The following is a 22,344-nucleotide window of genomic DNA, read 5'->3' on the forward strand; positions in this document are numbered from 1 at the left end:
GGGGGCGATAAATGTGCATGAACCCTGTCAAATGTTCACATCACATATACCTAATTAAATTATACAGATCATTTAGAAATAAAATGGTGCTCCGATGAATGCCTTCAAGTGCTCTCGCAAAGAGTACCGAAGGCTGAGCTGTGCTGCCACATCAAATAATCAAATAGATTTCTTTTTTTTTTCTTACATGGGGGTGATATGGCATCAGGATGTTGGATGGGAGGGAAGAACGTCAAATGTGTGACTTAAGACTGGAATAAATGGGTCAGGGAGAGAGAATTATGGTTTCCTCATTACTTTGATCAAATTCAATGGTTTGTGCTGGGCAAAAAAAAAAAAAAAGATTCAGGGATGCCCCGTCTCAGGACTTTAAGAATCCTCTATTGGCAGCTTGATTTCAGATACCACACAGCAAGCCATTAGCGGATTAGAGAAATACATTCCTTGATAAGATAGGGCCATTTTTGAGCACAGAGTAGCAGGTGAAAAGTTGGTTCATTGGTGAGTTTTATTCTGAGTTGTCTTTTTTGCATGAGCAGTAAAAAGCCATTTAAGCCCTGGATGTTGCATTTATAGCAGTTCACAGTTATCTTTTTATGTAATGAGTAAACTATGAGGCTGCTAAAATTTTATTTCTTTCCTTACCCAGTGTCAAGGTAAATTAGGCAGTGGTTAAGCTTAATTTAGCTTTATTCCAAAGAGCTGATTTTATGTATTTTCACATACAAAATACAGACTCATTCACTAAATTAGAATGCTATGCGAAGGGTAATTTATTTTCTCTCAATCCTCTATGAGAAACACATCATACAAATTATTCACACACAGACCGTTTTCAAGTCTTTCTGATAATTAGCAGGTTTTTTTTTTTTTTTAACATACAGAAATACCAGTTCAATGCAAATATTTTTAAAACCGAGACTCACTGGAACATGTATTCTAACTTATTGGATATGAATACAAATCTGAATGAAAGCCTGAAAAGAAACAAAAACATAAAACCAAGAAAGAAATGTCCACACCGTAAAGTATTTTCCTTGAGTGTTTCACCCCTTCAGTGGACACGTTGCATACTACTGTATAGCTTCCTGGTGCGTTTCCTGCTGTTAGAACAATGTGTTTCTCAATAACCCTTCTTGGACTTTCACCTTTTGAGGTCTGTGGCACGCTTCACACACATGGCCATGCATTACTTTGCATGCACGGTAGCTACTTGCTTTTTGTTTATTTTACTTTCATCTCTAGCTGTTCTGCTCCCTTTCTAGGCTAGCCTATTGATTCAACTGGAGTTTTCAGTTATAATTTAACTAACACTTGAGTTTGTTGCTGACAATGCTTTAGCACAGGCAAGACTTCATTAACAACATACAACCATAGCACTCCCATTATTCAGCTGTTGCAATTCCCACAATGGAAAAACAAAACAAAACCTTTATTTTAATTCACGAGTAATGTCTAACAAAAGCACTAATTTTGTTGTCCTTGCAGAAGTTTAGGTAATTTCCCAATGTAGAAATGAAGAGTATAAACAGCTTGCCTATTTGTAAGATGTTAAATCTATTCAAAAGCAAGTATTTTATATTTTTAGTATACAATTTAAAAATATGACATCTCACGTGTTTTTGTTTACACTTTGAAAAGAAAGAAAGAGAGAAAGAAAGAAAAGAAATGGCATTTGTGAGCCAGACTTGCATGATAACTCCAGCTGTTGGATGCTCACTTTTAGTTTGGGGCACTAGGCAGCTGCTTCGTGTGCTTCTTTAATCAGTTGCCTCGTGGGCATTTGTGTGCTGAGTCTAGTTTATGGGAGAGAAGAGTTTATTTTAAATGTTACATATCAATGTTATCTATAACAAATAGAAATAAAGACAAACCATCACATGTCATCCTCTAGGCAGCAAACTACAGTACATCTGAAGTAAGTTAAAGTCGACAAGAACCTGGTTTGAAGATCCAAGTAAGGGTATCTACTCATTTATTTACAATTTGCAAAGTTTTCTTCTCAAAACAGTAACTACATTTTACCATTTAAAGAAAAGCTCCTTGTGCCAAACTATTAATCTATTGTAATTTGCATTAATAATAAAAAACCCACCTACGGGAAAGGTACCAGAACTGTTTCATACCAAGGATCCAATGTCCTCTTTGCTACTTTTAAATCTCTAAACTGAAAAGGCAATAAGCACTTCATAAACACCTTAGATTAAAAGAGGCAGATTGACCTTACAGGGGAAACGTGTAGCTATTAAGACATCGTTTTAAGTATGTTAAAAACTTATTTTGAGGAGACGCTCTACTTTTTGAAGCGCGGCAGAATACCGTGATTTTGCCCCCTTCGCCATCTTGATGTTCGATTCCATTGGCGGAAGCAACATCTTTGACTGAGCAGCAGCGGGTGTGGTTTGGACCAGGACGGGTGGTTCACCTAGCAGTCCTTTTACTATTTTCAGCCAAGAGAAAGGAGAACATTCGGCCCAACAGAAACAACGGAGGAGCCTTTCGACTCTGGTGAATACCGCATGTTTAGCGCCGACATCGCTCGGTGCGTCAGTTCCACGCTTTAACCAAGAAAATCATCTCTGGTCGACCGAGGAGGGGGGCTCCGGTGGGGTTTTCTGATTCGGCTGGCAGCAGCACAGCAGGTTTTCTATGGTGGCGCCTGGATCTACTTTTTCGTACGTCTCGGATGGCTAAGCTAATCAAATCCGAATTAAACATTTGAGGTTTCCTTCTCGTGCCAAGGTTCTTGTGAATTAAAATAACATTCTTCAGTAAAGGCAGCCAAGGGTCACGCCGGCTGCGCCCATGAACAAAGGCTTGTTGCTAGGCGTTTCAATCATTCAGCATTGATTGTTTATGTTAGCCAGCTAGTTGGCTAACTAACGGTGAGGATAGCTGCGCACGTTAGGTGGCTAATTCTTGTTAGCACTCCCGTTATTCAGCACGCTGACTAAAAATCGCTGTATTGGTGCAACAGACAGTTTTATCACTCGGCGTCGGTTAGCGTGCTTGTTATTCTTCCAGTTTGAGCCTCCACGAGAGAGGAGGAGTCGTAGAAGAAGTGATTGCGGGTGGAGGGGGGTTGTGTCTCTCATTGGAAACCCAAGCTCCGAGGTCGGAACTTGGCCGTGGTAAGGGGGGAGGGGGAGAAATATGCCTTTGATGTTGTATGCCGCTGAATAGTGAATTGTGTTAGTGCTGGAAATACCCACCGCTTCGCTCTCTCTCGGTTTGAGGTGGAGACTCGGCATTTCCCCCCATCCTGTCCTTTCTGCGTTAACTAAGCCAAACAAGCGGTGAAGACCTGGCAAAAGGTAGCGGAGCCAAAAAAGAAAAGCAGACGGCGGTTTATTACAGCACTTGGAATAAAAACACCCAAACACCACGATTTGATTAGGCTGTGAGAAATATGACATTTAGTTGAGACTGTGTTTTCTTACTTTTCCGTGCACTAATTTGACCATTTTTTTTTCAGACATATTTGCTGTGCGGGCTGAGGGCAGGCAAGAACAATGGCTACCCAGTGTGAGTATCCAAACTTAGTTATTCTCAAATTTTTCTTTTCTTCTATTCCAATTTTTGTCCCCACCCCCCACAGATCGCTTTCTCAGGCTCAATTTGTACATGTCTTAATTAGTGAGTTACAGTAACACTTTGTCAATTGTGGACTTTTGGTTGGAGCACATGTAACAGTTACTTTTTTTTTAAAGTATTTTGTTCTTTATCATTAGGGTACAAGGCACAGAGTTAAACATGATTTTAGTGCTTTAAATCATTTTTATTCCGTCTTGAGTTTTGTCATTTACATTCTTTAATCCTTTTGGATCTTTGTCATTGCTTAGATTATTGCAGAGAACAGGCAGTAACAGGCCCCGTTCAGACCTGGCATTAACATGCGCTGACTCTGATAAAAGTCTACAGAGCAAAGCCTAACCATTCACACCTGGTATTAACACCAGTCCGAAGCGATCTGATTACTGTTGCCCACTTTATTTCCACAAAAACATGAAGCCACATCAACAAGTTTGTTGGTTTTTCTGCAACATCCTTTCCTTTTCATCCTTAAATTCACAAGGTCTCATTTTTTTCCAGGTTTTACAAGCCATTCTATTCTAAATACCTAGAAATCATAGCTAAACAGTCCATTAAAAAAATCTAGATTTTTAGGAAGGTTTTAAAAATGCACCCTTTCTTTGCTGAACATTGAAGTCTCTTTAGTTACTATTTTGCTTTGTAGTGTGTTGCTTCACTGCAGTTAATTGTGTGCAGACCTGCCTCATTAATTGGGTACCTCGATTTTTAATCACATGGGTTGAGCATGTCGCATCAAATAGCAGCAGTGGCCAATAAGGTCGGAGTTTCACTGTGAATGTTGGTCTTTTTACTGTGGAATCGTTTAGATTGTTGGGCCAAAATCACAAATCATGTGGTTTCAGTTCAGAGTAAATTTTAATTGTCAAAGTCATCCATATTTCTGACATCACAGAAGTCATAGGATTGTATGTACAGTCAGTTACATGAGCTGTATTATTCAGACATCCACTGATTGTCATACTGGTGGCCATTTATTGTAACATTTATTGTTATCCTGCAAAATTGCTAATGATAAGAATGTTCATTTATTCTGACAATGAGGAATTACAATTAATGACGTTTGAAAGCTCCTAAAACTGTCTTTATTGTTGGAGTTATTTCTGTTTCTATTTTCTTCACTGTTGGTTTCACGAGCATTTCAATAAATGAGAAAATATGAATAAGTGATATTACTGTTTGCAGTTTATTCTTATGTCAGGAGTCTTGAAGAAGCCCCTTCCCAAACAGGTTTTCAATTTAAGAGAGGTATTTTGTTTGTTGTGCTTTGATAGCAGTTGCCTTAAGGCTAAAAATAAGTTGTAAACACTTTTTTATTATCACTTTTATTGTCATCACAATAAGTAGCACAGCATATTGCAATAAGGTTTAAATGTATATTGCCCACCCTTATTGTGAACTAACAGAGTAGTAAAAACATTTTGTATTTTAGGATTCTTAGGAGTCACGGAAAATCTGGAGTTTGATCACTGTTTTCTTGTTGAAGTTTGGAAGACCCTGAGAAGTTATTCATATTGCTTTTAAGTATTTCTAGGAACCATCATAATTACACAGATGACACTCTGGTTGTTACATTAGCACTAGAATAAGACATTGGTATTTTCCAAATATGTATTTTTGCACAAACTCAGCAATTGTTAACACAGCAATCTGATCAGTCCTTTGTTGCTGAAAATTCCTGGTGAGAATTTGTTCGTCTCATGTCTTATTTTGTCTTTCTTCTGCTTGTGTAGCTGATCTGATGGAGTTGGACATGGCTATGGGTGACAGCAAGGTTGCTGTGAGCCAGTGGCAGCAGCAGTCCTATCTAGATTCAGGAATCCAGTCTGGCGTCACCACCACAGCACCATCTTTGAGTGGCAAAGGGAATCCTGATGCCGAGGAAGATGATCCAACTCTGTATGACTGGGAGTTTAACCAGCCCTTCACACCTGAGGCGGCAGGTAAGTCGAGCGTCAACAATTTGGTAAATGTATAGATTGAGCTCTAGAAAAATATGACAAATTTTAGTAAAGATGTCCTTGACCACACACAATGTAATTATGATTTTCTGTATTTTTTCCAGACATTGAAGGTTATGCCATGACCCGAGCCCAGCGTGTGCGAGCTGCTATGTTCCCTGAGACCCTAGAGGAGGGTATTCAGATCCCGCCCACCCAACTGGATGCTGCCCATCCAACGGCAGTCCAGCGTCTGGCAGAGCCCTCTCAGATGCTAAAGCATGCCGTGGTTAACCTCATCAACTATCAGGATGATGCTGAGCTGGCCACTCGGGCCATACCCGAGCTCACCAAACTGCTCAACGATGAGGACCAGGTCTGTGAACAAACCATTACCCATTACTTTAGTTACTCAAAAGTACTTGTTTATATTTTCAGATTGTCACCATTCTTAACAAAACTCTTGTTTTGTAGGTTGTTGTGAACAAAGCTGCCGTAATGGTGCATCAGTTGTCAAAGAAGGAGGCGTCGCGTCACGCCCTGATGCGCTCGCCACAGATGGTTTCAGCAGTTGTTCGTGCCATGCAGAACACCAACGATGTGGAGACGGCTCGCTGTTCTGCTGGCACATTGCACAACCTTTCCCATCACCGTGAGGGGCTCCTCGCCATCTTCAAGTCTGGAGGCATTCCTGCTCTGGTCAAGATGCTGGGGTAAGATGTGAAGGATTTATACACCAATAGGTTTTTAAATGCTGTTGCAGCTTTTTGATGTCTACTTTATGTGAAGCTTTGACCTGCCATCACAGATTCCTAGCAGATTTTTCTTTTGGAAATGTAGTTACATGAAAGTTAGTGGTTTTGTGTGATACAACTAATCATTATCAGGAGCAGAGGAGATGGATTATCTTAAGGGGGAGAACAGAAGCTCTAAAATGTGATTTTTATAGTGTTATCTGCTCACTCTCACAGCCTGATTGGACCAGAGACTTCTCTCGTGTTCTGACGATCATTTCCTTCAAAATTTTGTTTAATTTATTAATTTATGAAGCAATTTAAAACATCTAAATAAGGAGACCAAAGTTTATAGCAATAAAGGCAGGATAATTAAATAGCATTGCTATATCTTTCTGCTTTCTAACACATCATTAATATTAAAGAGTTAACTTTGGATGTCCCTTTAGTAATATAGAAGAGTGTTGTTTTTGTTATCATGTCTTGGTAGAGCTGACGTTTGGTGTGTTGACTAAAAACTAAAGTTGGGACCAATCTGACCTGATACTGATGTCATCATTTTTGGATTTCATATTGCATTTAGACTCCGTGGTCCTTCAGATACTGCAAGTCATATTTTGCCAGATTATTCCTTGTTCTAAAGCATGTAATAGTTAAATTTGCCAGGTTACTCAGGTTTGTCACAGTACGCTGCTGTTGGTGGATTACCTCGCTACTCAAAGCCCATTTTATTGTTCAGAGTGAATAAAAAAAAAAGAAGCAAAACGACTATATGTGTGTTTGTTGCAAACATTTAGAGGGATAACATTTACGTGAGATTGTTGCAGTAATGGACTATATCAGTGAGTAGGCAGCAGATATTCAAAGTCTGTAGTGGTAATAGTTGCTAGTTTCATCTTTTTTTTCCTGCTGACTTTATTTTTGTTGTCCTGCTTCTTGCTTCTGTGAATACATTTTCACAACAAAGCTCCTTCTACTGTCCCCAGTTTGAAAATGGAGTTATTTGTTCTTTCTTTCTTTTTTTTTTGTCAATTTACTCTCTGCATTGTGTTCTGTGCATAGTTGTGTGCATAGTAAAGCAATTTGCAGAGGCGCCCCCTCCAAACTATTCTATAGCTGAGCAGCTATTTTGGAAAAATGTGACGCAAAATTTCCACAGAAACTCCTGCACTTCTCACGTGTTTGAAAGCTCATAAAGGCCTAAAGTTGCAGACAAAACACTTGGCTACAAGGCAAGTTGAGACCTGTTTGACGGAGCACCTGTGTTTGACTTCTTTGTCTCGCGTTACTGTGTTTTCAGTGGATGTTGGAACGTTTACAACTTGGACAGATTTTCACCTGGCATAGAACTGAATAATGTGTTGTAATGGTCTTCATAAATACATTTTAAAAGAAGGTGCTCTGCTTGCATTCTGTCTAATGCGACAGTAATTGCATCAACATTTTCTTGTTGGCCTAATTGTGTGGACACTGACATATTTTGTGCACTTTAGCATCACTTTGCAGTAATTATCTCTATCGGTCGTTGCCTGAATTTAGTAATTGCCACAAGCTAAACAAAATGTTTGATGCTAGATTAAGGAATCAGAAGGTAAAAGGTGGCGTTTTGGAGCATTAACTACAATTAGTATTCTAAAACTATTAAAAGTTGTTAAATCTTGCTGTTCCTTGTGTTTGCTCACCTTTTTCTTTTATGTCTTTCAGCTCACCAGTGGACAGCGTGTTGTTCTATGCCATCACTACACTCCACAACCTGTTGCTGCACCAGGAAGGGGCTAAGATGGCAGTGCGCCTCGCCGGAGGGCTGCAAAAGATGGTAGCCCTGCTGTCCAACACCAACGTCAAGTTCTTGGCCATCACTACTGACTGTCTGCAGATCCTGGCATATGGCAATCAGGAAAGCAAGGTACAGGAAGATCTGTTTTTCAATGCGTCGTCTTTGTTTTAGTGGTGTGTAGTAAACATAAAACTCTTTGTTTTAGCTGATCATTCTGGCCAGCGGTGGACCTCAGGCCCTGGTCAACATCATGAGGACTTTTACATACGAGAAACTGCTGTGGACCACAAGCAGAGTGCTAAAAGTGCTCTCTGTCTGCTCAAGCAACAAGCCAGCCATTGTAGAAGCTGGTACTTATGACAGAAATGAAACAGATTAAAACAGTGCCACTGCATAGGTTTAATGATTTGATTATTCAAATCATTATTTTATTTAACTTTTTAGGTGGGATGCAAGCTTTGGGTCTTCATCTAACTGACCCCAGCCAGCGTCTGGTTCAGAACTGCCTCTGGACTCTGAGGAATCTTTCAGATGCTGCCACTAAACAGGTACTGTTGGACATAATTTAATAGATAATAAAAACAAATAGCTGCTGAGTTGAGTTAAGTCAATTTTACAGTCGACTGGTCCAAACTAGTGACCCCTGGCTGTGTGAAAACTAAAAATCTAATTTTTTTCTGATCAGTGCTTATACCAAATATAAGCTCCCTGCAGAGCTTTGTTCCTGACACTGAATGAATGAAATAACCTTAGATTTGACAGAACTAGAAGCTGGATCTCTTTACTTTCAAATGTTAGCTTTTCATTTTGAAATCATCAAAAATGTATGTTTGGTCACGCTTTGCATATTATATTATACAGTCAACAAAGGAAATAAGTGAACTTTCTGTAATGTCTTGTAAGGGTTTTACCTTTGTCCCATAAATCAGAGAGTTTGTTTATCTTATATGTTCTTCTTTTTAAAGAAGCAGCTTTATACATTTGGGATGTTTTTGAGACATCTCCTTTACTGTAAGCATTTTGTTACAACTGACACATTTTTAATATAACCAGAAATTCAACAAACAGAATTTGGTAAAATATCAGGAAATCTGAGTTGGTGTTCAAAAAATCGGCCATCACAATCTGTTGTTGTTGGTGCACTTCTGATGTTCATTTTAACTTATAGCTGTGATTTTGGTGTTCAAGTTTGAGCTCAGTTTGTAATAAGAAGATCTAAACCTCTAGGAAGACGAGTTACATTCATTTATTCTTGTCTGTAGGAGGGGATGGAGGGTCTCCTTGGTACCCTGGTCCAGCTGTTGGGCAGCGATGACATCAACGTGGTGACATGTGCTGCTGGCATCCTCTCTAACCTGACCTGCAACAATTATAGTAACAAACTCATGGTCTGCCAGGTATGGGCTGTAACCATCTACATCATGTCTTGATTTAAGTCTCACTGGGACTCCATCTTGTTTTATTGATGTGTGACATTAACACACGGATGTTGCTGTTAGGTTGGCGGCATTGAGGCTTTGGTGCGAACTGTGCTCCGGGCCGGCGACAGAGAGGACATCACAGAGCCGGCTGTGTGTGCCCTGCGTCACCTGACCTCACGCCACCAGGATGCAGAAATGGCCCAGAATGCAGTGCGCCTTCACTATGGCTTGCCTGTGGTTGTTAAGCTGCTGCACCCACCATCCCACTGGCCACTAATCAAGGTCTTTTTTCCATTACACTTGTAAATAATGAAACAATTACAAAAATTAAAATTTTTAAAAGGTACAATCCATCTTCTGTTTAGGCAACGGTTGGTCTTATTCGCAACCTAGCCCTGTGCCCGGCCAATCACAGCGCTCTGCGGGAGCAGGGAGCCATTCCCCGATTGGTCCAGCTGCTTGTCCGAGCGCATCAGGACACCCAGAGGCGCACGAGCATGGGGGGGAACCAGCAGCAGTTTGTGGTATGCAGCTTGTTTAACTTTCTTTTTTGAAGATTTGGATTTCTTTTTCCTCTTCTTTGTGTTTGACTTTCTTTTCCCCACCCTTGAACTCATCCAGGAGGGAGTGCGTATGGAGGAAATAGTTGAAGGTTGCACAGGAGCTCTGCACATCCTGGCCCGGGATGTCCACAACAGGATTGTGATCAGAGGGCTCAACACCATTCCACTCTTTGTCCAGGTACAACCACAGAACATCCATCACTAAATTTTATTTTCTCCCAATTTTAGAATAATCAGTAGCCTAAAATCTTGGACATTTTTAAATCTTATTCTCTCTTGCTGTTGTATCCAGTTGTTGTATTCTCCAGTGGAAAACATCCAGCGTGTCGCAGCAGGTGTGCTGTGTGAACTGGCGCAGGACAAAGAAGCAGCCGAGGCCATTGAAGCCGAGGGGGCCACCGCACCGCTCACTGAGCTGCTGCATTCTCGTAATGAGGGCGTCGGTGAGAATACAAACAGATGCAGTTTACCCTCTTGTGTTTTTGTTTTACCGGTTGCTTGAGGGTTTTTTTTTTTTTTGTGCATTCTCCTTTAGCAACCTATGCTGCAGCTGTCCTGTTCCGCATGTCTGAAGACAAACCCCAGGACTACAAGAAGCGTCTCTCAGTGGAGCTGACCAGCTCACTGTTCAGAACTGAGCCCATGGCCTGGAATGATGTACGTTCTAATACTAATAAATGAGCCAAACAACCGTAATGAAGCTTGCTGGAACTGTGTTATTCTTCTGAGCCATATAAACAGAAGACGAAAGCTAAGAATTCACATCATTTGGTGCATTATTTATCAAAGTGAATGTTTAATTTCTCTCTCCAAAGTAGCTCTTTTTTATTTTTTATTAGTACATCTCAAGTGACTTCACATAATGATCTTTCCAACTACTTCTAAAAAGCAGTGCATCAACTAAATAAGGATGGTTTTAAATTGAGGTTTGCCTAAAAATTACAAGCAGTGAAGACCTTATTTACAGAAGGTAACTTATTGGAAATCTAGAACAGTTTATCCTTTAATCTCGAATCTTAAAAATATGATGCTAGTTGGCGAACCTTTTAAAAGGATGTGGTTTTATTTACCCAGAAGCTGTAGATAATTAGGAAGGAGAGGCGGTGCACCACTAGCAAACTTCCTGTGGGAAACGCAAACTACAAACTGTTTCCCAAAACTAAAGTAGCAGTAACATTCGCAGAACAACTTTTCACGAATATTTTTTGACTTTTAAATTGGATTTCATTTAGTGCTATATGTTCCAGTCCATGTATGTTTAGGCTCCTCTGCAAACACCCTTCAATGCAAACATGAAGGCTTAAAGGTTCCTACTTTGACAAAAGTCCTCAAGTAGGAATCTTTAAATCTTAAAGGTTTACATTAACTATGACGTTTTTGAGATCGAAGTTGATTTAAAATGATTGAAGTCAGTTTAGTACCAGAGAGAGCTACTGGAGCTAACAATAACTGCTTGTAATTTTAAACTTTGTGCTTCTGAACCATCAATGTTTTGTTTATTGTGAATATCTAGAGCCATTCTATTGTACTGATAAGTAGTTTCTATCAGTTAGCTAATATCAGTGTTTGGTTCTTCAGACCGGGGACCTGGGTCTAGATATGGCAGCACAAGGAGATCCTCTGGCTTTCAGGCAAGATGGTGAGTTTTTAAGCTTTACATGAGCTTCATTCTTTTTTTTCCCCCCAGATGTTGCATTTCTAGAAAATCTTTAGGATTGTTATTTTTTTGGTAATTGCACTGAAAGTAACTGCACTTTTGTTTCTACACTGAGGCTTCTCTCTTTCAGCATTGAACTACACAGGAACAAACCTGTGAGTTTGTACTTATCCAAAAACTACTGCAAAGTTACGCTACTGTACATATTTCCTGACAACTGTAAACATGCCAATTAGCATGAACTAACAAATGTATAACATAACATTGCGTTTTTGCATTGAACCTTGTGGATCTTATTTTTACCTTTCAGATGGAGCATATCGGGCGTACCCAGCAGCTTATGGCCAGGACTCTCTGTTAGACCCTATGATGGAAGGTGCAGACTACCATGCTGATGCGCTGCCCGACCTGGGTCACCATACTGATCCTTTGCCAGACCTTGGCCATACCCAGGAACTGATGGACAGCAACCAGCTGGCCTGGTTTGACACCGACCTGTAGGATTGGTAAGAGACTGCAGATCTTTGACGTTGTTTAAAAAGTCATGAATGGATTACAGTGTATTAATTACGCATTATCTTATGTCTTCTTTCAGTCATTTTCCAATAGAACCTGCATTGTGACTGTCCTGTATTGTCTGAAGCAGCATTACGATTGCCCTGTAGAGTGTTAAAGGTAAAGAGAGAGGAAATTAAAGTGGTCCTGGGAAGTGCCTGACACAAGAAGAAAAAAAAAAATCAAAGATGGTTCCCACAGGATTGTTTAAGCAAGTTGAAACTGAGGGGAAAGGAGAATTTCCAAGTATCAAAGATATCATACAATGGAGGTTAAAGAGCAGGTTATCTATTTGGATGAGTGCACAAGAGGTTGATCTTAAAAGTGTGAAACACATGTTTTAGCCTTGCCTGTATTAGGTTTTTTTGTTTCTACTTTTCTTATTCTATTTTATATTTCTTTTTGTAATACTCATTATATGTTATGGTACTGACCCAGCTTGCCTTCGCACTATCCATTTTCATTTTCTCTCCAATGCTAATCATTTGTATTTTTTTTTCTTTCTTTTTTTTTTAAGAACGTATATTACACGTAGTGTTAAGTTATAGTGATATTATACAATGTTCCTTTGGTTATGGTCGAATGTGTAGAACACTAATAATCAGTTGAAATGTACTCTGACTTAAAGTGTAACATTGTGTAGGTTTTTTTTTTATATAATCTCAAAAATGGAGAATTATGCACTCTTAATATGTGCTTGTTTAAGCATAAAAATATGTCGGTGTCAAATGTTCTAAATGGGGAAATGGGTGAAATTAAGGGTGGGATGGGGATAAATCTACAAACAAGTGTTTTATATACAGTATCACTGGTAGGTTAACAACTATTTTGTATGCCATCATTGGATGTTTGATAGGAAAAAAAAAATAACGCTATCGTTGGTGGTTTGATAAAACCCACGTTTCATGTCCTATCAATGGTAGCTAGGTTGACAAACGGTTGTAGTCCTGCTGTGTTTATTTTGGAGACAAGGTTATGACACGGCTGAACAATAAAAAGCATTTTATTTCATCCAGTCTTTGTCCTGCGTCTTCTGTCTTGGCTTGGGAGCATAAGTTTTGGTTCCATGACTTTCATTTCAACCACATTCCTAACATTTCTTTATTTACAGTTCTTTATTGCTTTTAATGATGTTTAAACCTACATTTCAATAATCCTATATATGTTTTTTTTATCAATTGTGGTAAAATCAACCAAAGATCGGCGCTCATTTCTTTCAGTATAAACAATTACATACAACTTTCGTTAGCTGTAGCATAGCAGTAACTATTGTGGAAGTCCATCAAGACTTAAACTGTATATCGACATTACCTTCACTGAATCAAAATAAGTTTTATGAAGGTCGGTTCAAAACCTGTCTTGTATGCTTGCTTTCACTTCTGAAATAGTTTGTGGGGAAAAAATGGATTTACAGCCTTTAATCATTTTTATTTAGCAAAAAAGATACTTCACAACTGATATAAACCCCCTTTCCCACAGTGTCTCAAAGATTTATTTTTTTTCTATCTGCAAATGTTTTTCTCTCATCCGGAAGAAGAAAACGGCAAGTTAACTGTTTTATTCTACTTTTTATGTTCTCCACAGCATTGTACCATTGGAGGTATTTTTACATGAAGTACCATTATCTTGTGAACTATTGTATCTTTGAGTTGAGTCAGTCCGCTAAGGTCCTTTAATATGGAAATGTGGATAATGGGTGGTTTGACGTTGATGTCTGAAAGCTTGGGAGGGGTTAGACATTCATGACAAAGATTCTTGTCTGATGGCTTACTGGAAGGGTTGTTTTTCTTTTTAGTAGACCAGCAGGTGATGTTTAAAGACTCAGAACAGTAGAATTAATTGGATTTTTTTTCAACTGGCTAGGCTGTCCTGCAACAAGACATCCATATACCATGATATCTCCACCTCACACACACAGTTCACACAGTATTTGGCTTATGCTGAACTCCAAATAATTCAATTTTAAGTAATAACTTGTGGTCTTGAGTTCTCACTGACAACTCTGTCTGGCCTTCTTGTGTGAAACCTTTTTGTCTACTAGTTGCCTAGTAAACCGTCAACATTTCCAACTGCTTGCTTCTGTAGTCCCATGATGACATTCTAGATTTTCCCAACAGATTTTTTTTGTTTTATTTGGTCCTGAAGGAAAGGGATTGTAGAAATCAGCGGATGGGTTAAATGGAAGCACAAGCAGTCTCTAATGTGGGTGATTTAACAAGAGCAGTGTTGTTTAATGGGATATTTCAAATGCAAATGAAATGGCTACATTCCAGTCATTTTCACCTCATTTAATGTCAGCACAGTCTGACCCAGTGGAGCGACGGGGCTGTTTTGTTCGGAGCCGTTTTCTGAAGTCCTGAGCTTTTTGTGTCGTAAATATGACCAGAATAAAACCTTTTGAAGCACATGTAAAATTCATTTAACAACAAAGTATGGTTCTTTATAGTTGCAGGTCAAATATGTATCACATGTAAAACATGTCAAGCTTTTAAACTGATCAGGAACTATTTGTTAGTTTTTACCAACAGACAATCCATGAGTGCCTGACTTAAAGAATAAATATGCACCAAAGTAATGCATGGTGGAGCATCTGTGATGCTGTGTGCAAGTTTCTAGTCCAAAGACTATATGGAAATCTTGTTATTGAGCACCAAATACCAGAACATTTTAATTAAAATCTGTTAGCCTGTGCCTAAAAACGTAAAATTGATCTACATTAATTCTCTATTAAATCCGTATTCTTCAGAATACTTATCCAACAGAATGTTAGTGATTCCTATTAAAAAACACATGAGCTAAACTGAGGAGGAAAGTAAATGACAGAAGAACCAAAACTAATTTATCTGACAAGACTCTGTTTAAAAATAAAATTAAAGGTCACCATCTTTGTTCAAACTTTCTTGAAATGCTATCAGATTAAGTGTAAATGTGATCATGAATACATTTTGCTGTTTGTTCTGATATAACTCCTAATTAGCAAAGAACCAACATTTTTGATCTGATTTCTAAGTAATATTTACACACATGTTTTTGTATTTCTCCCTTTTTTTTTTGGTGTTTAATCTCAATGCTTTTGCACCTTAATATATGTGACTATTATTAGCCTTACTCAAAAATGTTTATCTGGGACAAAAGGGAAAAGCATTGAGACACAGCTAATACAATGACACATTAATTTTCCTCACTTCATATAACTTCTGCACTCTAATATTGAAAGAATGCAGTTGCAACATTTTTACAAGTTTCTAAGAGGAAAAAGTGCTTTGACGTATTTCACCAGAAGAAAATGCAGGAGACTGGTTTTACAGGTGTGAAACAATTTATTGCCATACATGAGATGTGACTTCTGTTGTTATGTTGGTGCGGGATAAGTGATGAAACTGTGTTGTGCGCTGGTGAAATAAGGAGGAGATGAGGGATGATGGTGCACAGGACTCCACCTGATGGGTTCAACAGCTCTGTTAGCAATGAGTGTGTGATCTGTGCTGCCCCCTGCTGAGTCGATATGGGAAAAACAATTTGAACTCTGTAAGATAACGGGTTCCACGGGGTAGCAGATGAAGTCTCTTTTTGGGGTCGTGGGCAAAGGCTGCTGCTCCATCCCAGACAGATGGGAGGCTGTGGAGGTTTGAGAAGGGGGGCTGTCTCTCTTCAACAGGGATTCGATGGAGAAAGGGCCAGTGAACTTCACCTCACTTCTGACCGGATCAGCTCTGCGGGATGCAGGTTGAGGAGAGGGGAGAGCTCTGTCCAGCTTCTCCATTTCCAGTTTAGAGGCCAACTCAGGGAAGAATAGCAGGAGTCCGTTAAAGTGACGGCGCACCATCTTTGCTGTGATCTGACTGCAGTCCAGTTTCCAGTAGTTTTTCTTCCTGTTCAAGGAATTCGGGGTCACTGGAACCTAAAAAAAAAAAAAAAAAAAAAAACAAACAAAAAATAAACGGGTCAATAAAATGCAGCCATGTTCACGTTATTTTACAAAATATATTCACATAGTCAAACAAAAAGTAACAAAAGTGAAACTTACTTTGGTGAAGCATCTGTGACTTGACAAACAGACTCTGATGTTGTTCTCAAGATATTTTCTGTCCCTGGACATCAGCAGCATCAGTCTATCCATCAACTGGAAAAAAAAGAAGAAAATATTTAGCATCCTTCTGACACATGACAAATTTCCTCATATTACATCCAGCAAACAATTTGCATTTTAAAACTGTTCAGCTTTTCTTACCTCAGTAAAAGTGAGCATCCAGTTTGGAGCATTCCGGAGGATTACAGCAATCTTGGACAGGTAAGTTGTGGCCCACTTGAATGCAGCTCTCTCAGTAATTCCAACCGGAACAGGATGATAAAACTCAGCTTTATAACCCCTCATCTTGCTCTGCTTTCTTTTTCTTGGAGATTCGATCTTGGCACGGAGACTGGTGGTCACATACCCTGCTTCTGTCCGGTCAAAGTGGTCGGCTCTGAATTTAAGTCCTGTTGGAACAATGAGACATCAGAAGGTGTCCACTGCAAGATAATGGAGAGCTTTTCAGAAGATAACGGCCCCATTAGTGCTGGAGGTGGAGCCAGATCTAACCTGAATTTGCGTTTTCCAAAGTTGTAGACAGTAGCTGAAATGTGCAACAACAACAGCAGCAACGTCTCTTTCCAGCAGTTTATGCCTCTTTGAGGCTTCAGACCCACTGGAATGTTTTCCTAACAAAGTTTAAGAAGAAAACTCTGAAGTTTTCTCTGTACAAATGTTCACAGCTTTTTATTTAAAAAAAAAACTTTACAGGGAGACTTTTATCAGGAAAAATGTAAAAATAACACTAAGGTGTGATGACAGCAAACTTCTATGCTAGTCTTTGTAAGATGTGTTGCGCACATAAATATAAATTTCATTTTTCCCCTAATCTTACTGTCTTTATAAAAGAAAACTGCTAATTTTATTTAAGCCACTGATGTTGTGTGTACTTTATGTAAGCACTAAAAACAATTCACAGGTACATTGAACAAAGGGAGTGCTACTTGATATTGAAATGTGGTGCTCAAGGCACGCCGCCCTGCATGTTTTAGGCATTTCCTTGCTTCAGTCCAGCTGATTTCAATTGATGACTGATTAACAGACGTTTGTTAATTAACAGGCGCACATTAAAGCAGGGAAACCTCTAAAACATGTAGGACCGTGTGCCTTGAAGACCAGGATTGGGAAACACTGGCTTAGCAGACTGCTACGTTAGGTTTTTTCTTGATGCGTTTACGTTAAATGTACTGTATTTATTTGCACTGAGATTCTCAATATAAAATAAAACCATAGAAAGAAATGATATACTTTGTGTTACCCTAAGGGATTTAACTGTACGTGGTAACACAGAAACGACCAAACATACCAACACATTATAAGAAACGCACACAAAAAAATCACTGTGCAGACAAATTTCAACAATAGAGGCAGCTGTACTAAACCTGGAGGGAGGGACAATAATGCTGATGTCACATTTTTATTTAAAACGATACATCTTCAGATGGCAAAGTCTTTATTAGTATGCTACACCCTGTTTGGCTTTTGCTGTAGTTTCTCCTAGCAAACTGAGAAGCAAGTAGGGAGTGCGACCACCCCGTAATCACAGACAAACAAATTGAGCTGGTATGGTAGCAAGACTCTCATCCCATCAAAGTTGTACAACCTGTTCAACTTGTTTAGATCTAACACCTTGCATACAGGAAATGTGTTGATGAGTTCCAATGGGGATCCCTGATGTTAATTAGTGCGGTCAATATCAGGGACAAAAGGCAGGAGAGTGAACTATAAAGGTGAAATAAGAGACATGTTATAGGTTGGGATAAGATTTGATTGCTCTCTGGAGTGTCAAAGATAATTTCACAATGTAGATATCAGTAAAGCAACAGGGAGGGAAAAACATACTTAATTCTTTTTTTCTTTTAAGCTAAGAGTTTTGGTTAATTACATTTTAAAAAGATGTAATGAACCAGACGTCTGCATGTTTTTCACAGAGAAAATACCCAAGCAAATATAACACCTGTAACAGGGGTTTGGGAGAGCAGCTTAAGATTTCACTAATCTAACTTATTATCTTGAGTTCATAAATGTACATTTTAAACAACACAGCTACCATGAATTACACTTCTATCAATAAAAAAAGATATTCAAATATTTTCCCACCTATGATTAGAGTTTTATGTTAGATTTCTCTACTTTTGTGTATTTTGAAGGCTTAACCTTTTATTATTTATTATGGGCACAAAATACTTTTAATTGAAATCTCTGAAAAAGACAGCATACATTTTAATGAACATATTAAGATATTCTAGAATGTGTCTTTTAAACTGTCTATAATGTTATTTTCACTGTTTACAAGATTTTCAAACTTCAGAAAAATTTAAATGGATGCTTAAGGATTACTAATGTATTTGTTTTAAATTGTAAAATGTTGAAATGTATGTTCTGTAATAGATTACCACATTAAATCAAGTCGAGTTTAGTAATCTAATCCAATGCAGCTACACAGTAAATCCAATTTGTGCAAAAACTGATAGTTAATTTCTGTTCAAAAATCCAAAAGCTCCTCATCAGAGGTCATAGAAATATTTTTTTAAGTTTTATTTGACTGAGTTGTGATTTAATAGATCCTACCTTTTCATTCAATTGTTTCAACTAAAAAAAACACAAACAAAACAAACCTAAAAGTATAACATGGCAGGCCCAAAACTTTCAGGAGTATTTATGATTTATTTGTTAATATCATTTGAAAGAGCTTAGAATACAATTCTAGTGAACCTAAGATGATGTGTGTGATGGTTAAAAAAGGGCAGAAAATAATAATTTAATATTCAATTAATTATTTCAGTTTGTTGTATGACACAGACACCTAAAGCATAGTTTGATAATTTCAGGAATTTTATTTAAATTTTTAAATTTAGATGGTAAAAAAAATCCTACATGTTCAATTGTCTTTATGTAAGAAGCTGGACATCAACTTTGTATCTAAGGAATTAGAAATTTGAAAAGTTTCAGATGAAGGTGTGCCTTCTGTATTCATATGTAGTTTTTAATTGTCCACCACTGCGGTCTCATGCTCCACCTCCTGCATTCATTGCTCATCGTTTCATGAAACGATTACCCGTTACCCTGCAGCACACACCCTCCAACTTCCTGATGCTCCAACAGGATTTAAGACTGAAAACCACAGACTCATCTAGACCTTTTCATTACTCCCATTCACATGAAACCTGATTCTCTAAGAAATGAGATGCAGAGGAGGACTGAGAAGTTTGAGATTAAGCCATTTTATTTTGATAAGCTGCTCAGAACGGATACTTCATAAAAAGCATCACATACATTCTGGAAAGCATTGTCTTTGCTTTCCAGAATGCTCTAGGCAAGATGCTTACCATCACCCAGGTCAGCAGACATTTACAATTTCATCTTTGTCATCGAAATCAAAACGTACAACTTTCTGAATCCAATGTTTTACAGTTGTTAGACAAGTTGGCTCGTCTTATTTCAGAAGACAGAAAGTCTTTTGAGAACAACAGCAGAGTATGCTTATCAACTCACAAATGTTTTCTTAAGGTACATGTATTTTTACTTATTTTAATATAAACTTAAATTTGTTTGGCTGTCGCATATCATCTAATCAGATTCTACTGATCTCAGATTCAAGGGACCGCAGGAGGAACTACTGGAAAATGGTCTGCAGTCAGATCAGATCAAAGATGGTGCGACGTCACTTTAATGGTCTCCTGAAGGTCTTCCCTGAGTTGGCCTCTAAACTGGAAATGGAGAACCTGAACATGCCATCAGAGCAGAGCTCAACTCTCCCTTCTCCTCAACTTTCATTCTGCAGCGCTGCTCAGGCCAGATGTGAAGAGAAGTTCACTGGTCCTTTCTCAGTTGTATCCCTGCTGAAGTGAGATGGTCCACCTGCTCAGACCTGCGGAGCTTCTCCTCTGTCCAGGGGTGGCGATCTGGGCAGATCAGCTCCCAAGGTGCACCAGCTGCTGCTGCTCTAAACAGGATCTGTTCCTTCAGACTTTATCTGGATCTTCCCCTATGTACTCAGCAGGGGGCAGCACACCAGGAGGATTCTTGCATACTCTGATCTCTCCTCCTCCATCTACACAAGAGCTTCAGCTGCTTCCTATTTCACTGGCTCGCACTACGGTTACATCACATACTCTGCACCAGCATTTCCACCAGAAACTCTCCGTTTTTAATTGTATGTTTTTGTTTTAAGTATAACAAAAAATAAATAAAAAAGCACTTTTAATTTGTGGTTACACTCCAAAATATTTCAACATGGATATGCTGTGATTTGTCTTATTTTATTAATGTTTTTATTATTTTGAGTTTCAGGGCAAACAAAAGATTTTCTCCTGGGGTAATGCTCGGAGAGATGAGATATTTACTTTTGCAATAAATGTATGATTGTTTTTTTTAACAAAATGTCCCTGTTTCTGACCACAAGATGGAAGTAGAGCGTTTCAATTTGAGACGTACCATGAGACAAAATTAAAATCTTGTACAACTAATGCAATAAAATCTCATTGTTTGACTTCTGGTGTCCGGTCAACTTTTTTTTAATGCCTTTTCTATTTTAGCTAATTCCTTATGAAGTGAGGAAAGAAATGTCAAACATTTCCCAATGTTGACCGAAAGAGTCAACTTTGCTGGAAACTAATTTCCCTTTTTAAATGGACTTTAAACTCTGGTCACACTCACCCCATTTGTCAGAGTGAGTGGCATGACACAGAGTTATAAGACCACTGTGAGATTAACTAGAACAAATTGTTTAACAAATAGAAGCACATTTAGTTCCCACGGAAACAAGTCTTAACTTGTGCAAAACATCTCACCTTGGGAAAGCAAATGTGTTCTTCTAACTTGCATGAAGTAAAACCAGCTGACTTTTAAAGTCAATGGATGCGCTAGACTGAATGGTGGGTTGTGCAGAAACAGAACTAAGCAGAAAAGCAACCAAGTGGCTCATGGTGATTGTGCAGACGCTGCAGAAATCTGTTGCTCTGGAATAATACGTCAACAAGCAGTTAATTTCACAAATATGCCCATTATAGGTGAGGGAGTGTAAATACATTTTGGAGGCTGTGTGTTTGCTATTGTTGCAGGTCAGGTCTTGCAGTTCTTGGTATGCTTTGGTTTGTAATGAATGCAATTAGGGCTGTTGCGATGACACTGATGTGTCATTATGACTAATACGTGTTACATTGTAAAGTAACATTTTGGTGTAATTTTTTTTTTATTGGAATAATACAAGTTATTTTAAGGTGTGGTTGAGAGAGTATAATCAGATTTTTGGGAATTCTGAAGAGAGTGGGATTAGAAAAAGTGTTGGAAGATAGAAAGGGGTTAAAATTGCTATATTCCAAGAAATCCAAGGCAATCTAGGCACTGAATAAGAATCAAGGTGTTAAAGATAATAGAAATATATTTAATTAATTTCTAAAGCACCAGAGGTTCTGTTTAAGATGTTGTAAAAAGGAAGAAGTGGTTCGTGTTGAGTGCAAGTTGATAAAGTAGCTACTAATAAACTTAAGCTCTTCTTTTTGATGTAAGTTATTTCTTGAAAAGCTTCCCTCTTTGTCCTCTGATATAACTCCAACAATTAACATCTTTGTCCCTGAATGTAATTATAATCTGTAGTCTAGCTTTTTATGTTACTTTTCAAGTGACTACTTCTTTTCTACTTTTCTACTGCCCTTTGATTTATTTCAAATTATTGGTCTACCGCTTCACTCAAGGAAGCAGTGAATATGAGGTGTTGCCTTAAAATACATCCACAAATATCTGGACTTTCTCAAATCGATCTCTGGTGCATGTAAACATTGGAATCTGATAAGACAAAAAAAAAAATCTCAAAATTCTGGCACATTCACTTAATGAATTAATTCATAATTTCTCTAAAAGAGGCAATGTAAGGTTTTACTTAATCTCAGACAGAATAACTGTTTTCATATAATGCTTGTAAGTATCTGGTTTCAATTGTATATACAGAGAGAATAACAGCAGTGGGAAGAAGGATATTAAGTGTTTTATTGGAGATTCCCTCTGCCAAAATCCAGATCACCCTGACGATTTA

General features: G+C 38.4%; 1 protein-coding gene across 3 annotated transcripts; it reads left to right on the plus strand.

Moving 5' to 3' along the window:
• The first annotated feature begins 2,363 nt into the window (after positions 1–2,363).
• Positions 2,364–13,253, plus strand: LOC102234936 (catenin beta-1-like). 3 transcript variants are annotated; one of them, XM_023345058.1, is made up of 17 exons: positions 2,364–2,542; positions 3,476–3,525; positions 5,325–5,534; positions 5,657–5,907; positions 6,006–6,244; positions 7,970–8,171; positions 8,248–8,392; positions 8,487–8,590; positions 9,305–9,439; positions 9,542–9,745; positions 9,829–9,987; positions 10,085–10,204; positions 10,319–10,469; positions 10,562–10,683; positions 11,605–11,665; positions 11,994–12,189; positions 12,279–13,253. In XM_023345058.1, the coding sequence occupies exons 2-16, from the start codon at positions 3,513–3,515 to the stop codon at positions 12,182–12,184; spliced, it is 2,307 nt and encodes a 768-aa protein (XP_023200826.1). In that variant the 5' UTR covers positions 2,364–2,542; positions 3,476–3,512; the 3' UTR covers positions 12,185–12,189; positions 12,279–13,253. The 3 variants fall into 3 exon arrangements, with proteins under 3 accessions (XP_023200826.1, XP_005797363.1, XP_023200825.1); XM_005797306.2 differs by having other exon boundaries at positions 2,364–2,508; XM_023345057.1 differs by lacking the exon at positions 2,364–2,542 and adding an exon at positions 2,651–2,675.
• The last annotated feature ends 9,091 nt before the right edge of the window (positions 13,254–22,344 follow it).

This window comes from Xiphophorus maculatus, chromosome 13, assembly GCF_002775205.1.
Source record: "Xiphophorus maculatus strain JP 163 A chromosome 13, X_maculatus-5.0-male, whole genome shotgun sequence".
In the NCBI taxonomy this organism is placed as follows: domain Eukaryota; kingdom Metazoa; phylum Chordata; class Actinopteri; order Cyprinodontiformes; family Poeciliidae; genus Xiphophorus; species Xiphophorus maculatus.

Bases quoted from the DNA above. Each gene is read 5' to 3' on its own strand.
- LOC102234936 (XM_023345058.1), top strand. The intron at 5,535-5,656 runs GTAAGTCGAGCG...TATTTTTTCCAG, and splicing joins CTTCACACCTGAGGCGGCAG to ACATTGAAGGTTATGCCATG. The intron at 10,205-10,318 runs GTACAACCACAG...TGTTGTATCCAG, and splicing joins CCATTCCACTCTTTGTCCAG to TTGTTGTATTCTCCAGTGGA.